At 41.5% G+C, this 18,191-nt stretch overlaps 1 protein-coding gene across 2 annotated transcripts; it reads left to right on the top strand.

The window, feature by feature from the left end:
• Nucleotides 1–8,990: 8,990 nt before the first annotated feature.
• On the top strand, nt 8,991–10,054 carry LOC110303863 (low molecular weight phosphotyrosine protein phosphatase-like). 2 transcript variants are annotated; one of them, XM_085840482.1, is made up of 2 exons: nt 8,991–9,110; nt 9,395–10,054. In XM_085840482.1, exons 1-2 carry the CDS (start codon nt 8,991–8,993, stop codon nt 9,638–9,640), a joined length of 366 nt encoding a protein of 121 aa, XP_085696608.1. In that variant the 3' UTR covers nt 9,641–10,054. The 2 variants fall into 2 exon arrangements, with proteins under 2 accessions (XP_085696608.1, XP_021030744.1); XM_021175085.3 differs by having other exon boundaries at nt 8,991–9,181; nt 9,355–10,054.
• The last annotated feature ends 8,137 nt before the right edge of the window (nt 10,055–18,191 follow it).

Below are 18,191 nucleotides of genomic sequence, written 5' to 3'. Positions count from 1 at the left end.
GGAAGGATCAGAATAGGAAAGCAAGACTGGATAGCAGGACACTCAGCTGCCAAGAGTCCCAGGGAAGGAAAGGAAGGGAAGAGGTAAAAGATGCCTCACGTGCTCGCTTTCCCACCACCGAGACCTTCAGGCTCTTCCCTAGTAAGAAATCCTGTCACGGCTTTGCCCTGTGGAGATTTTGTTTGGAAGGAAACTAGACGGTTCCCAACCATGGATTGCACTGTCCTGTCTGTTCCTTTGCCAGTCTCCTCCAGGTCTTAGCTAGCATCTTCTGGATGCACTCCATAGTTTAATGGCCTTCTCTCTCTATGCTCTGTCATGTCTACATAGTATCAGTCATTAAGGAACACTGAAGTGTGTGCCAGGCATGGCGGCATAGACCTGTAATCCTGACAGTAGGAGATGGAGGCAGCCTAGGCTACTCTGTGAGACTTTTGCTTAAAAATCATAACCAGACGATCCCAAAGGGAGATTTAAATGTAATATCTATATGTGTTAGGCACTGAAAAGGAGCAGTTGATGGATAAAGACCTTTTCTACCAAGGTCTTTGGATATCACTGTTAGGTTACCTCAAGGTGAAACAAGCAAGCAAACAACAGGCATGCCATTATTCCAAGCACTTGGGAGGCAGCTGGAACTCTGTGAGTTCAAGGACAGCCTGATTGAGCTACAAAGCCAGTTCCAGGACAGCTAGGGCACAGAGAAACCCTGTCTAGAAGAACTAAGCAAGCAAGCAAGCAAGCAAGCAAGAAAATTTCAACTAACCAACCAACCAACCAACCAACCAACCAACCAACCAACCAACCAACCAACCAAAAAACCCAAACTGTAAATGTATGTACTTCCCTTGCTTTTAATAAAAATAAAATTTGCAGGCAATTACTAGTGGCAAGCATTCAAGTTAGGCTTTGAAGGTGTCTTTGTTACTGAGGAATATATACTCTCTGAGAGCCATGTAGGATTTCGTGTTAGAGTAAAAGCCTTTTAACACCAAGAAGAAGCTAGTCTGTCTGTCCTGACAGGCCCAGAGTGGGATGAGGCAATCTGGTGGCTGACTTTGAGGGGGATTTGAGGGGACTGAGATGAGGAATGATCATGGCTTCCAGAGAGACATGTTCTATCTCAGAAGCAAAGGCACCGTTCTCTTTTTTACTGTGGGTCACCTTTCACAGTTTCTCTGGGGTCAGTGTAGGTGAACATCACTCGCCTGGAGGATGCCCAGACACAGTGGAGGTGGCAGCTTCCATTTGCACACACTGGGAATGCAGAACACAGTTCCCGGAGTGGTTGCCTAGTTACAAGGCTGTGGCCAGCCTCTGCCTGAAGCCATTTTGGTCTTCTGTTACCAGGTCCTGGAGGCTTCACCAGCTCCAGCCTTCTCTCCACTCCAAGCAGTCTGTCATAATTTCTATTTGCATTCACGGTAGGGCTGGCTGTGGAATCAGAAACACCATTTAAATGTAATATAACATTTTTAACAAGACTTTGGGGGCGTTGAGCAGTGCTGGCTTTGTGTTTTCGTTTTACTATTAAGAAAGAAAGGGCTCATTGACAGTATTTTTTCTGACAATAACTCATTAGCTGCTGTCACCAGCAAAAATTTTAATGGATTGTAGCTATGTGAGCCATATGTGTTATTCCTTTCTTTCTCACCCCCAGGCCATTTAGGATGAAAGATTCTCAGGAAATGGACAACATATTGTCAAATTTAAAAGCATATGGAATCAAGCAGCATCCTAGAGAAGACTCAAGGCCTCATAATCCAATACTTATAAGCAATTAAAGTTCACCAAGGTTTATAAAAACATGCCACAGCTGTGAATCAAATTAGTGCCTTGACCTACCCAATTAGACAAAGAAAACATCAATATCATAATTAGGCAGCCAGTTATTTTTCTCAAAACTAATGTAAATAGTGATTATACTTTAAAATCAAATGAACACTATTTTCAACCAAGAACATTGCCTTTGCTAAAAGCTGTAGCATCCTGGGTGAGAGGAACTTTTTGTTTGATTAGGAGATTGACCGGAGGAATTGCTTTCTGGCATCTCAGCAAAACTCTCCTTTCGTTTCGGATCAATCTCACGCTTCTGTTATAAGAATTGACTGCCCGCAGATTTAACTCATTGCTATTGTCAGTTTGGGTTGAAGAACAGAGCGAGCTTCAAGGCTTCAAGCAGGCCGTGCTGAATAATGTATAAGTTGCATACGTAACCCAAATCAAAGTCTAAGTAAGTTCCAGCGAATCCTTCTGGGGAAGTCCTCTATCATTGACTGGTGGGGACAGTGTTTCAGACCTGGGGTGGAAGCTTTCATTGTGATAGACGAGTCCTCAAGTCTTGTCTTAAGTTTTCTGTTGTCTCCCCCTCCTCCTCCTCCTCCTCCTCCTCCTCCTCCTCCTCCTCCTCCTCCCCCTCCTCCTCCTCCTCCTCCTCATTTCTCAGCCTTCTGGGTGCTGGGATTACAGGCATACCATATTATACTCAGCTTTTATAGTTTTAGATAAGTCTGTGGAAATTCAGTAGGCATCAAACAAGGTTAGGCATTGATCAGACTGTTGTATGTTCCTGGTCTGTGTTAGCTCATCCTCCTCCCAACTTTCTTTCCATATATGGTGTACGCATATATGGTGCTTTATTCAATTCAAATGGACCGACCATTCCTTTTCTCACAAGGAACTCACAATTGAGTGCAGGAACATTTTAATTTTATTTTTTACAATCCCTTGATAAAATCATGCACTCATTACCTATTTGTTCAGTTTGACTTTGTTATCTCTATTATTTTGCAGACTATTTTTGTGATTTATTTGATGTTAATTGTCTCAATCACCTCTTTAAAGATACAATTACTTGTGTTTTCTTAAGACCCTGAGCAGTTTCTCAGTTCTTCTGGAGTTTATAAAAATAATTTGGACTGTAGTGAACACATTAAGAAACTCCCTCTATAACTTTGGGTTCTTGTCAGATCTGCCAACATGTACAGAATACACTCACATAAACATTTTCCCTAGCCCACTTACAAAACAGTGAACTCAAAATCTTGTAATATTCTTCCTTACCCTGAGATTGTCCATTTCTACTTCCTTTCAAATGAGAGCTGCCCTTCCTAGATGGTGGGACAAGACCACATATAGATAGGATCATGCAAATGGGACAGGTACACAGAATTCCTCAATAGTAAAAGACTTTTTAAAATTAATGTTCTAGTTTCCTTTCTGTTGTTACAATAAAATATCCTTACAAAGAACAACTTATGGGAGAAAGGGCTTGTTTGACTCACAATTCCAGGTTACAGTTCATTGTTGCAGGGGAGCCAAGGCAGGGCCCCAAGCAGCTAGTTACAGCCCATCCACCATCAAGAGTAGAGAGAAATAAATGCATGCAGACTGGTTTGCTTGCTGTGAACTAGCTTTTTCCCCTCTTATACTGTTCAGGGCTCTATGCTTAGGGAATGATGCTGCCCACAGTGGACTAGGTCTTCCTACATCAAGTAACAATCAAGAAATCACCCGATGACGCGCCCAAGGCCAACCAGAATGAGATGATTCTTCATTACAAGTCTTCCTTTCCAGAAGCTTCCAGTCAAAACTAGCCAATACCATTTTCATTACCTCTCTCTCTCTCTCTCTCTCTCTCTCTCTCTGGTGTGTGTGTGTGTGTGTATACATATGTGTCACAGGGCATGTGTGAAGGCCAGAGGACAGCTTTAAGGAGCCATTCCTTTACTTCCACCATGTGGGTCCTGGGAAACAAATTTAGGTTGTCACCCTTGGCACCAGATACCTTTGCCCACAGAACCATTTCACTAGTCACCCCCAAAAGCTTTAAGGAGCCATCCCTTTACTTCCACCATGTGGGTCCTGGGAAACAAATTTAGGTTGTCACCCTTGGCACCAGATACCTTTGCCCACAGAACCATTTCACTAGTCACCCCCAAAAGCTTTAAGGAGCCATCCCTTTACTTCCACCATGTGGGTCCTGGGAAACAAATTTAGGTTGTCACCCTTGGCACCAGATACCTTTGCCCACAGAACCATTTCACTAGCCACCCCCAAAAGACTTCTGAATGGGCAACAGTTAAATACTAATTCAGAATCAAATAAAACGAATCTGGAGTATTTCTGGCCACCACACTTGTCTGTGGTACATTGTGTGACTTAACTTCAGCGTTGGTTCTGAGCACACAGCATGCACACTTTATACCGAGCATCCAGTCACACCATACAATGGTGGCACTTTTGCTCACATCAGAGACCCTTCCGTGGTATAAATTAGACTGTTTTTATTGCACATGCAAAGTTTTCTGCTTTTATAGAAACATAGTGGTTTAATTATGGAAGATGAAAAGTTGTAATATTTTTCCCATCATGAATCCCCAACTTTCACGTTTGTATATACTTTTGGACTTTGCTGTGTTATTGTGCTGGATTTTAACATTGACCTTTGAGTTGTAGACATGAATTTCAAAAAAGAAATCATTCAATTAATTTTAATGTGAGATGAGGCCAAGCTTCCAGACACTTTCTGAGATGGTCCGAAGTGCTGTTCTCTGATATTGTTCTATGTCTTTACACAGCAGAGTTTGTTTTCAGCATTGAGGATTAAGTCAAGTATCAGTCAACTCTGAGACATGTTGAAGAAGCTGTATGTCTGACAGTATCAAGTATTCAGCCATGATATGTATGAATAAATGAAAACAAACATCTCATTACTATGCAAATTTGCCTTCATTTCACAATAGTGGTAAAGTTATATGTACAGCAAGTAATTGTTTGAAAGTCACTTTGTTTATAATTGATTATCAGTAACTGTTGGGTTGGTACGCCTATTCTAGTTACCGCTGTATACCCGGGGCCATATAAAACTATCACTAAGGCTGGACATTGTCTATTAGAAAATCAAACAAACCTACATTTTCTAAGGATTTTTTTTTGAGACAGAGTTTCATTGTGTAGCTCTAGTTGGCTTATAGTATTATGTAGATTATGTAGAGGTTAGCCTTGAACGCACAGAGACCTGCCTTTGCCTCTCTTGTGCTGGCATTAAAGGTGTAGACCAACAAAAAAAGGTTCCTTAGAGATTTGACTAATCTTTGGCCTGTTTTTCACTGGCCCATGTTATATTTCAAGGCTACAAAACAGCCTCTTTCTTACTTCCAAATTTTGGACAATTTTTCATATTGATTCAAAGTTATATTTATCTCAAAATGCCATTAAATCTTTTAGAATCTATTCTTCAATCTGTAGAGTACCCAAGAGTTAATATCTTTTGTAGTGTTTTCCCCTTAGCTCTCTTTTATTGCAATGTAAACGCACCTCACTTGCGAAATTAGAATTTGTGAGCTGTAATAATCCTTCCTGACCATGAAGCTTAGTAGTCAAAGACACTGGCCTCCTCATCTTTGCAATAATTAATTCTTTACATGCTTTCTTTTATCTTCTTACCTTTCAGTAGTTTTTTTTTTCTCTTTTTTGTCCACAGTTCTTGGAGGTGTCAAGTCCAAATACGCTATTATTTTCTGAAGAGCTTAACAAATGCCAAGTACAATGGCATCTATACAGTCACAGTGTGCCCTGCCCTGCAAGTATTTTATAGGACAGCACTCTAGACTTTTAACTAATACATCAAAGCGTGAAATATAACTTGCCAAATATTCTATTTTCCTTATGTTGCTTACTCACTAATAATTTATTCAATGCTATATTCACTTAACTGTACATTCATTAAAACTTTTACTATTGTATAACATGAAATACACAACATTTATTTATTCTTTTACTTGTTTTTAAATATGTAGCTAGGTGCTGTTAACTATTTGTGTTGCTGTATATCCAGTTTTTAGAAATTATTCATCTTCCAAAACTGAAAACCTACCACATGCAATAACCCTTGCTTCCTCTTTCTCAGCCCATGGAAATCACTGTTCTACTGTCCATTTCTGTGAGTGATTACTGCATGTTCCTCAGAGGCGTGGGACTGGATGGGATTTGCCACCTTGCAGGTGACCCATTTTTCTTAGCACAATTTCTGCCCATGTAATAACTTGTGTCAAAATTTCTTTTCTTTTTATAATTGAGTAATATTCTATTACATGTACAAGTTACATTTTGTTGATTCATTCATATTTCAAGGAACACTTCTTGCTTTCTGCTTTTGGCTATTGTGGTCTCTCTCTCTCTCTTTCTGTGTGTGTGTGTGTGTGTGTGTGAGAGAGAGAGAGAGAGAGAGAGAAAGAGAAAGAGAGAGAGTGTGTGTATATGGTGTGTTTGTGTGTGTGCTATATGTGTGTTTGTGTGTGTGTGTGGTGTGTGTTTGTCTATGCATGTGCTGTGTGTGTGTGAGAGGGAGTTTGCATGTGCTATGTATGTGTTTGTGTGGTGTGTGTGTGTGTGTGCATGTGGTGTGTGTGTTTTTCTGTGTATGTGTGCTTGTCTGTGTGTGTGTATGTGGTGTGTGTTTTTCTGTGTATGTGTGCTTGTCTGTGTGTGTGTGTGTTTGTGTATGGGTGCTTCTCTCCTCTCTCTCTCTCTCTCTCTCTCTCTCTCTCTGTGTATGTGGTGTGTGTGTTTGTGTGTGGTGTGTGTGTTTTTCTGTGTATGTGTGCTTGTCTCTGTGTGTGTATGTGGTGTGTGTTTGTATATGTGTACTTGTCTGTGTGTGTGTGTGTTTGTGTATGTGTGCTCCTCTCTCTCTCTTTGTGTGTGTATGTGGTGTGTGTGTCCTTGTGTGTGTGTGTGTGTATGTGTGTGTGTTGCCAAGAACGGAGCCTAGGGCTTCACACATGTTAAGTAAGTCCTCTCCCACTAATACCGCACAGCCTGGTAGTGATGTCCTGAGCCTGAGTTTGCAGATGCGCATGGATGATCCTGCTTTCATTTTGTTGTTTCTCTTTTAGGGGACATGGCTTCACATATCCCAGGCTAGCCCCAAACTTGCTATATAGCTGAGACTGACCTAGAAAGTCTGATTTGCCTTTGTCACCCAAGTGCTGGGATTACAGGTAAGCACCATCTTGCTCAGCCTGTTTCAATTAGTTTTGGATGCTTTTCTAGAAGTGGAATTTTGTAATCTTAGGACAATTCTAATTTTTTTTTGAGAATTCACCATATTGGAGAACGTGCGTGCTGCCATAACAGCTATACATTTCACAGTTCTGTGAGAGCACATATACATCCCAATATCTCCATTCACACTTGCTTTTTTCTGCTGCTTTTCTTTGTGTGTGTGTGTGTGATGAATGTATACATGTGTGTAAACATACGTGAAGTCAATGTCAAGTATTTTCTCCATTGCTCTCCCCGTTATTTTTTTATTTTTTGAGGCAGAATCTCCCATTCAACCTGAACTTCATCAAATGGCTAAACTGATTGCTTGTGTGCTTCAGGGATCACTCCTGAGTACTGGGGTAAAAGGTAGGCACACTGGGGCCTGGCTTTATACATGGGTGCTGGGGATTCCATCTCATGTTCTCATGCTTGAATGGCAAGTGTTTGACGAGTTCAGCATCTCCCCAGACTCTGCTTGATTTTTAAAAGGAGGATTTCAAAACCAGGAGATGGGGCTACACTGTGGTTTCCATCTTCATTTCCTTGCATCTCCCTAACCATGAGCCATGTTCCTCATCTTCCCATGTCCTAGTTGACCGAGTCTGTATAAGTCTTTTATTCATTTTAAACCAATGTTGAAAGCCCCAGACCTTCTGTTAATTACTAGAGAGAGAGAGATGGATACAGTAAGTGTCTTGTCCTTAAGATGTTCATAGTCACCTTAGGAAACTAACCTGTGACAAATGATGTGGAGACAGAAGAAATGAGAAGCATGTCCAGAAGGTTCTCTGCTCACTGGTCATGTCTTGTATTATCAACATTGCTTGTTTTTAAATATACTGCTGGCCATTTGCATTGCATTTTAGAGATAATTTAAACTGCTCCCTCCATATACTTAAACCTAATTTCACGTGTGTGTGTGTGTGTGTGTGTGTGTGTGTGTGTGTGTAGGTATAGCCCAGAGGACAACCTCAGGTGTCATTCTTCTGGAACATGGCTGCCTTTCTTTTGTGACAAAGTCTCTTACTGGGACCTGACATGTAAGCTAAGCTGGCTGGCCAGTGAGCCCCAGGGATTCACTGTCTCTGCTTTCCCAGTGCTGAGACTATAGACATGAACCACTGTACCTGACCTTTCTTTTATGTGGATGCTGGAGACCCAACTCAGGTCCTTGTGATAGATTCCAAGGCAACTAGTTTACTGCCTGAGCCATCACCAGAGCCATAACTTTTATTATTCATCAGTTACAGTTGATTTGAAACTTCTAATCAACTGGAATAAAGTAAACTAAATCTCTGAAGCTTATGCCAGCCATTTCACAACTGCCCCTGTCCTATTGCTCTGCCAAAGCCTCACGTATTACCTCACAGCTGGTTCTCATCCCCCCCACCCCCACCCACCGCCCAGGAATGTCTTACTTTTATGATTAATGTGAGACAGCAACATCCTATTCTTCAGCAACTGCTCTGTATGTACTTCCTCCAATATAAACATGGCTCAAGCACAATGCTGCTTTTCCATCCATGCCTTTGCTTCGTCGTTGCCATAGCGCTAGAGTATGTCAAGAATAACAGAGAAGGCTATGAGAGAAAACCTATTGCTGGCATGGGTCCTGCCTAGCCATGCATGCTTGTGTTTGTCTGCTTTTCTGGAGACTGAACTTGGAGCCATTGCTTTAACACCGATCTCTGCCCCCAGCCTTTCTAAACATTTTAAAATTTTGTTTGTTTGAGACAGAGTCTTCTCATCAATATCAACATGGCCTGAACTCACTCTTTCTTCAGGCTGCCTTTGAACTTGAGATCTTCTTACCTTAGCTCCTGGAGTTACAGGCCATGTCCATGGGCTCAGGTTTGCTTATTTTTTGTTAAAGGTAATGCATTTAAGAAAATGATTTCTTGTCCTACGCGGTTTCTGGGCGCCAGGGTCTGCACTGAAACATGGCAGAGGTTGGCTCCAAGTCAGTGCTGCTCGTGTGTCTTGGTAACATTTGCCGGTCACCCATTGCAGAAGCAGTATTCAGAAAATTGGTAACTGATGAAAAGGTTTCAGATAATTGGGCCATTGACAGCAGCACTGTTTCTGACTGGAACGTGGGCCGGCCCCCAGACCCAAGAGCTGTCAGCTGCCTAAGAGGCCCATTGGACTTGCAAACTTTATATGCTCCAGTACAGGGGAACCCCAGGGCCAAAAAGGGGGAGTGGGAGGGTAGGGGATTGGGGGGGTGGGTATGGGGGACTTTTGGGATAGCATTGAAAATGTAAACGAGGAAAATACCTAATAAAAAATAAATTAAAAAAAAAAAAGAAATCATGGCATTAGCACAGCCCATAAGGCAAGACAGATTACAAAAGAAGACTTTGCCACATTCGATTATATACTATGTATGGATGAAAGCAATCTGAGAGATCTCAATAGAAAAAGTAATCAAGTTAAAAACTTCAAAGCTAAAAGTGAGCTACTTGGGAGCTATGATCCACAGAAACAGCTCATCATTGAAGATCCCCATTATGGCAATGACTCTGACTTCGAGGTGGTGTACCAGCAATGCCTTAGGTGCTGCAAGGCCTTCCTGGAGAAGACTTACTAGCTGGTCCTAACCACCACCATTGAGCAGCTCACTCATCAGTGCTGTGCCCAAGGGTGGTGGCATTCCTTAGCCCCATACCCCACCTCTCTTTTCAGCTGACTTACTGTATATCTTTAAAATAATTGTAGGTGGGAATTAGGCATATGTTCAGAAGGATAAAAACATTTGAGTTAGATAGTTCAAGATGTGGCTAAGCATTCTTAGACTAACTAAACCTCTGACCTTGCCGCAATTACAAAACAGTGGAACAAGCAAATAGGGAACAACAACAACAACAACAACAACAACAACAAAACCCAGTAAAGTAAGAGTGACCCAGAAGGTCCAGGTCAGCCTCTGAGCTCGGCAAGCCTGGGTAGTCTGGTCTAAGTGGAGCGTGTGCATGACCAGCACCCAATGTGCCGCTTGCTTGCCATGTACTCTCTACTCTAGACTCTCAGTGTGACAATATCTCCATTCACGGCAGCCTTCCACTTAACACTGGCAGAGTTTAAGCTCAGACACACTGAGGGTGTTGAGGGATTTGAGAGAGGAGATGCTGGATGTGCTGATAGGCCTGGGACTCCAGCTGGTCATCCTAGGCTGGACAGACACCCTGTCTAAAAGGGGAACAAAAATAACAACAGATGGGAGCAGCAGATGGATAAAGTTATCATCTTCAGTCTTACTTGGTTTTTGTCTACTTTCCTGAGCTTTGTTCTTGTTTGAGCCACTTTGCTTTTTTTTTTTTTTTTAAGTAAGTGTGCTTAAATACTGGTATGTGTTTGTTAGTGTTCTCTCATCAGTAGTTTACAAAGTTACAGGCAAGCATGAGTAATTTTGGTGTATTTTCAGAAAAGAGACCTCAAATTTATATGAATGTATGTCAGGAAGGAACGTGAATTCAACTGGGAAGATATCAAATACAACTGAAATACAAAAAACAAAAAAACAAAAAAACAAAAAAAACAACCCGATTTCTTAAGATCTCAAGTTTATACTGAGCTGGTCATATTTTCTTGGTGTTGGCAATCAACTTCTTGGTCCAAAGTCCAAATTTAATGACTTTATGCTTTAAGAATATGCCTTAATAATAATTGAAGTCCACTATTCTTTTCCTCAGGAAAGAGTTAAAATCACAGAATAAGACTCCTATAAATTATCAAGAATGCAGACATATGTCTTTCTGAAGGAGAAAAATCAATGATTTCTTCCAGGCTCAGAAGCCTTGAAGGCTTCTGCACTAATGACTCATTAACCCGTGACTGAATTCTTTGTGTTCCTTCCTCATATGGACATCACCCTGTGGTCCCTTGGCTTCTCTTAAAAGTTATTCCTGCTGAAGTCTTTGAGAACAGGTAACAGCGGGGCAACATTTACTCAAATAAATGAAACATTTCCAGTCACAACTTGACACTCTCTTTCTACCCTGAGATAACACCTTTGGAGGAAACAAATATGATTCTATTTGGTTTTAAAAAGCTGGACAAAAATAGATTTGAAGAGTCACTTCTGCTTGTTACTGACAGTTGAATAGACTTCCACTCTAAAGCTTGAAGAAACGGCGGCTTAAAATGTCTTCTTGGTAAACAGGTATTTGATGTCACTCTGTTCCCTGAGATTTATATGCTGAAATTTTCCTGAAAATTGCAGGAAATAAAATAGTGAGTATGGTGAGGGGGGGAACAGGACTGAAGCCCTGAGGGCCAGCAGAATGAATGGAAATAGGCAACCTTGGGAGGTAGGAGGTGGGGGGACCCTCCAGAATGCACCAGAGACTGGGAGGCGACAGACTCTCAGGACTCAAAGGGAGGGACCTTAGATGAAATGCCCAACAGTGGGGAGAGGGAACTTGTAGAGTCCACTTCCAGTAGAAAGACAGGGCATCAAGTGGAGGAATGGGGTTGCCATCCCACAGTCAAAAACTCTGACCCAGAATTGTTCCTGTCTAAAAGAACTGCAGGGACAAAAATGGAGAAGAGACTGTGGGAAAGGAGGTCCAGTGACTGGCCCAAATTGGAACCTATCTCAAGGGGAGGCTCCAAGGCCTGACATTATTACTGCTATAGTGTGCTTACGGATAGGAGCCTAGCATGGTAGCCCTCTGAGAGGCCCAACAAGCAGCTGGCCAAGACAGACACAGGTACTTACATCCAACCAATGGACTGAAGTTGGGGACTCCTGTGGTTGAATTAGGGAAAGGCTGAAAGAAGTTGTGGAGGAGGGTAACCCCATAGGAAGACCAGTAGTCTCAGCTAACCTGTACCCACGAGATTGCTCAGACACTGAGCCACCAACCAGGTAACGTGGTTGAGGCCCTTGTATGAGGCCCTGACACATATACAATAGAGAACTGTCTGGTCTGGTCTCAGTGAGAGAAGACATACCTAACCTTTGAGAGACTTGAGGCCCCAGGGAGTGGGGAGGCCTGGAGGGTGGGGTGGGGACATCCTCTTGGAGACGGGGGAGGGGATGAAGAACTGTGGGAGGGCAGACCAGGCCGGGGGGGTGGATAAAAGATTCAAGATAATTTTTAAAAAATTATAAAAAATAAATTTTTAGGGTACTTTCAACATATATACATAGCAGACTGACCCCAACAGCATAGAGAACAATAAGGAACAGAAGTTTACAAGAAAAAAATAGTAAGTTCCTAACAGATATTTATTATCCTCATGTCAGTTTGTACTATTATAATAGTGTTATTAAAGTGTAGCTGTTGATATACACCTTGATACCTGGAAAATATTATAGGATCAAATCATCTTCAACATAAAACTGTTCCCTTAAAAGGAAGGGGCATGTCCAAAATCGACTGGAGAAGAAATAGAAAAGTTGAATAGTCCTATGTTCGGTTACTTTTCACGAGATATGAACAGATGTCTGTTAACCTCAGACTGGGAAGTGAGAACAGACCAAACTAAGATTTACATCAAAGTTCAATTTGGTGAACCAGTAAGTTTATGGGGCTTAGAGGAACACAGATGGTCGAGCCTTTCTTATGTAAGCATAGTTGAGAGCTTTGCTGTGACCTACACAAGTTTGGGGATGACCTGACTTGGGTGATGGGAAGACAGCTTGAAGACAAGCTGGACATATGTACAGAAAATCTGGGATTGGATGGAAGACTCACTAGCATCCTGGGAGCTCAGCACACATCCTGTATCCTGCCGCCTGAGGAGACAGGCTAGCTAATCTCATTAGGGTGCCTCTGTAGGTGAGCAGTCTTAGGCTGCAGTCTCCCAAGAAGAAGCTTGTGGTGATCATGAAGCTTGTGGTGATCATTTCTGCACACAATGTCAACATCTTTGCCTGACCACGGGAAGGCTTTGCCATTCCCATGGGTCTGAGGCAATGGGGCATTTGACAGACTGTGTTCATGCTAACCATATACCTTTACTCATGACTTCATCCTCTACTCACAAGGCTTCCTTACTGAAACTTGGGTAAGGGCTTTCATATACAGGAGCATGGGTGTGAGCCTTCTTCTTCTTCTTCTTCTTCTTCTTCTTCTTCTTCTTCTTCTTCTTCTTCTTCTTCTTCTTCTTCTTCTTCTTCTTCTTCTTCTTTTTTATCTTCCCATGTGTACTTTATTTTTTTTTTTAATATTTTTTTATTACGTATTTTCCTCAATTACATTTCCAATGCTATCCCAAAAGTCCCCCATACCCTCCCCCCTATTTCCCTACCCACCCATTCCGATTTTTTGGCCCTGGCATTCCCCTGTACTGGGGCATATAAAGTTTGCATGTCCAATGGGCCTCTCTTTCCAGTGATGGCCGACTAGGCCATCTTTTGATACATATGCAGCTAGAGTCAAGAGCTCCGGGGTACTGGTTAGTTCATAATGTTGTTGCACCTACAGGGTTGCATATCTCTTTAGCTCCTTGGATACTTTCTCTAGCTCCTCCGTTGGGGGCCCTGTGATCCATCCAATAGCTGACTGTGAGTATCCACTTCTGTGTTTGATAGGCCCCGGCATAGTCTCACAAGAGACAGCTATATCAGGGTCATTTCAGCAAACGCTTGCTAGTGTATGCAATGGTGTCATCATTTGGAGGCTAATTATGGGATGGATCCCTGGATATGGCAGTCTCTAGATGGTCCATCCTTTTGTCTCAGCTCCAAACGTTGTCCCTGTAACTCCTTCCATGGGTGTGAGCCTTCTTACAGGAATGATAACACCAAAAGAGTTCCATCACTGAAACTTTCCTCTCATCATGAGTGATGATGTAAAGGAAACTACATCCTGGAGTCTCACTTTTAGTTCACCTTCTGCCTCTCATAGACTGCAGTGCCTCTCAAGATCAGGAATATTCATGTCTACTGGGCTAAAGTCTCTGCTCCATGATGGCTGATAGTCAAGTCAGGCCCAAGGGGTCACTTTACCCTACAATTATGGATATAGATGTGTAGAAGCTGTATACTAAAAACTATAAAATTTTTGAAAAGAAAATTTAAAAATAAAAATAAAAGGATATATTTGTCATTCACAATTGAAAATCTCAACAATGTTAAGAAAACACCAATAGGAAAGAACTTTCTGCACAGACCACAATAAAATAAGAAACAACCTCAAGAATTGACAAGTGGGGCTACATGAAGCCTATATGTACCATGTGAAGTGTAACGTGTTATCTGGGAGTTAACATACTACTATTATTCCAAAGAAGATTAGAATAAAAGAACATGTGTTTGTCAATGCCAGATATCAAGGGAAATCAGGGCAGGATGGTAAATTGTAGACAAGGAAATCAACACAGCTTATGAATTTATTGTTATTCAATAGCTTCTGACATTATATAAAAACAAAAATGTGTCTATATATATTTCTGGTGTAGCATACCCTAAACTTGATCCCCATCGTGCATACTCAACGCATGTACGTGCGCGTGTACACACACACACGCACACACACACACACACACTTGTTTAGCCTACAGTATTCCAATCATAGCACAGGAAAAACATGCAGAGTAAGAAGTCCATGGAAACACTAAGTTTACAATTGGTACTTGGGATTGTCAGCACGCAGAGACCAAGTAGCACATACAGAAGCTGTAGATAAGTAATTAGTAGTTGGAAAAAGGAAGAGGCCATCAAAAGAAAAGATTTTTTTCTAGAATAAATGAATGGTGACAAGTGTTAAAATCTGTTCCAACCTGGCAAAAAACTAAATCAAACTAAATCAAACCAACCAACCAAATAGCCAATCAACCAACCAACCAACCAACCAACCAATCAGTCAGCCAGCCAGCTAGCCAGCCCACCAACCAACCAGCTAAACAGCTAGCCAGGAAACAACCAGCCATCCAACCATCCAACCAACCAACCAGCCAGCCAGCCAGCTAGCCAGCCAGCTAACCATATAGCCAGGAAACAACCAGCCATCCAACCATCCAACCATCCAACCAACCAACCAACCAACCAACCAACGAACCAACCAACCAACCAACCAACCAACCAACCAACCAACCAACCAACTAGCCAGCCAATCAACTGACCAACCAGTCAACCAAAACACTAAAGATAAAGATCAGTAGTAGAATGGAGAAGCTAGAGAAAGTACCCAAGGAGCTAAAGGGATCTGCAACTCTATAGTTGGAACAACATGATGAACTAACCAGTACCCCGGAGCTCTTGTCTCTAGCTGCATATGTATCAAAAGATGGCCTATTCGGCCATCACTGGAAAGAGAGGCCCATTGGACTTGCAAACTTTATATGCCCCAATATAGGGGAATGCCAGGGCCAAAAGAATGGGAATGGGTGGGTAGGGAAGTGGGGGGCGCTATGGGGGACTTTTGGGATAGCATTGGAAATGTAATTGAGGAAAATATGTAATAAAAATATTAAAAATTAAAAAAAAAGAAGGACCTCTGATGGTCTGGATGGAAGCTTTTGTTTTTTTGTTTTTTGGATCTTCTAAAAAGCTATTATTATTGTTATTATAGGAATAGTCAGATTGACATCTTGAAGTTTTACCCATGTTTAGGGTCAGAGATTGAACCTAGGAACCTTTAACCAGGGAGTACGTGCCACCTTTCCTCAATACTTCAGAAGTAATAACAAAAGTCAGAGAAATATCTTCTCAATGTGGTTATATTGGGAAGAGGAAGAAATAAAAAGGACCAATGACCCTCACCTCCCACCCCAACACCTGCAAAGCTCATCTTAAGGGTCTTGATATAAGGCTTAGGTTTAAAAGAGGTTAAGAGGAATGCATAGCCAAGCAGTCCTGGTCAGTGTGTGGCTCTAATCATGACTGACTTAGCTGTTGTTCTTAGGCTTCCAGCTGCCATTATGCCCTGCAAGTTTCAGCGCCATGTAAAGTCTCTTTCAAGGAGATAACCTCCTCATCTGGGTCATCAGGCTCAGGACCTTTTCTTCTCTCTACCTGAGATTCTTGGAGAATTCTCACTCCTTCAGGTCCGGTTAATTGACTCAATAATGCAATAGACAAAGGAGAGACACAAGTGCTTCCTCAGCATATCTGTGCTCCTGTTACTAGGTGGTGGTGGTGTAAGATGAAGCATTTGTTCTGTAAGATAGCAGATTGGATTACACAGGCTAATCTCTATGAAGGAGTTAGGAGTCTTGTTCTGAAGGTCTGTTTACAGATCCCAAAATGTAAGCAGCAGGACTCAGCAGATCCTGTCTTCACCAAGAGAGGCCAGCTAGTATCTTTAGAAACAGGATAAACAAATATGATGTGTGTCCTTGAATGAGATTAACGGTGAGGATCCAACATAATTCATGTAGAATTTCTGCCAACTATGGATAATATGGACTTAGTTATGAGTAAATAATCACATAAATGCAAATTGAATTGGCCTGTTCTTTAAAAACAAAACAAAACAAAACAAAAATCCGTATTCTACAAGAAAAAGAAAGACGAAGTACCACTTCAGATTACAGTGCGCTAAGCAGGTGACTGAATGCAACTGGTGGTGCTGAGCTGGATCCTGAATCCACAAGGGAAAATGCTATAAAAGATATTACTAAGAAAACTGATTAGATTTGGATAGGAGCTATGTCTTAGATAATTGTCTTACAACGATGTCAGTTTCCAGAATCTGTATTTCTCGTCTGATTATGTGAGACAATACACTGTTCTCAAGAGGATGAAGTATTTGGGGATGATGGGTTATAAAGCTGCAATTTAGTTTCAGTTGATTCAGTAAGACACACACACACACACACTGTACATGCATACACACAGATAAAGCAAACCTCACAGAAGCTCAACAACTTGTTATTCTATTATTGCAGTTCTTCTGTCAATCAAATTTCCCTCTATAATTAACAAATATTCATAAACAGTTGGAGCTGTATACAATGCATTACTTTATTCCTAGCAAAAAAATATCCTATACAGTATAGGGAGAACAGCTCTGGATGTTAGCAACAGCACTGGTCTATGGCCATCAATGTAATCTGAAATTTAATTTTCAAGGTTAAAAGGAGAATCAGTAAAGGCATCACCCTTAACCTTCAATTTGCAAAACGGACCGCTACAGTTGCTGAGATTACCTTTTCTGTTAAACATTGTCACAATGGCATTACACCAGGAGTTAACCAGAGTCAATTAGCATGCGTGGAGGTGAAGCTGTCAGGTGTCTGTCATGTAGCACCAATGCCAGACTTCACGGGGAGCATGAAAGTCAAGGCGATTGTGCATGCCCCAGTGTGGAAGCTTAGACAAAGCCACAGCATCTTAGAAACAGGGAACAATACAATAAAGGTACTTCAAAGAATGAGAAAGGCAGCCATCATGCTTCTTAGACCTTGAATTCGATTTATATCCGAAGAAGATATGAGAAAATGTTCACCACTGACCGTTCTCACTGCTGTTTTATAGGAAAGGACATTTTAAACATAGAATATTATTTTTGGACAATACCAAAGTTCTTAAAGACAAAATAAACGTAACGTTATCAAAGGGAAAAAAAGAACAGTAATAGAAGCTTAATGAACAGTTACAGGAGTTATAAGAAAGTAATTTGTTTATTTTTAATTATTTGAAGTTTTTTGTTACATTTGATGTGAGTCAGGGGGCGTGTATGTGCTATGGTGCTCTACTGGAGCTCAGAGAATGATTTTCAAGGTCAGTTTGTTAATCCCAAAGATGGGATTAGAAAGACCATTGACCCAAATCCTCAAGGCCAAATTAATTTAAGCAAGCAATTAATTAAAGCCAGCTTTTTAAAAAAATCATGTACAAAGCCACCTTCCTCTCAGGCAGGGTTTGAGAAGTCATCCTTGGATGTGAGAAAGACAAAGATCTTATAGTTCAGGTGTAGTGGGCTCCCAAATGGGGGATTTTGTGAGCAAAAGAGAAGCAGTTTCAGGAGCAGAACCCAAGCAGAACACATTAGTTATAGCGACCCTTGAAACAAAGACACGATTGCCAGGAGGGCGCAGCAACAAGTAGTCATAGCAAGGGAGCCATGACAACCCTTTTGAAACAAAGGTAGGGTTGTAAGATGGTTATAAACACTTTTTTGAAGCAAAGACATGATTGCCATTCCTGGAACCAGCGGTACAGAACCATTTTGTCGAGGTTACACGTC

The sequence above is a fragment of the Mus caroli genome, unplaced genomic scaffold (assembly GCF_978045245.1).
Source record: "Mus caroli unplaced genomic scaffold, Mus_caroli_1 scaffold_1, whole genome shotgun sequence".
Classification (NCBI taxonomy): domain Eukaryota; kingdom Metazoa; phylum Chordata; class Mammalia; order Rodentia; family Muridae; genus Mus; species Mus caroli.
This window is presented reverse-complemented; position numbering and strand designations above follow the sequence as displayed.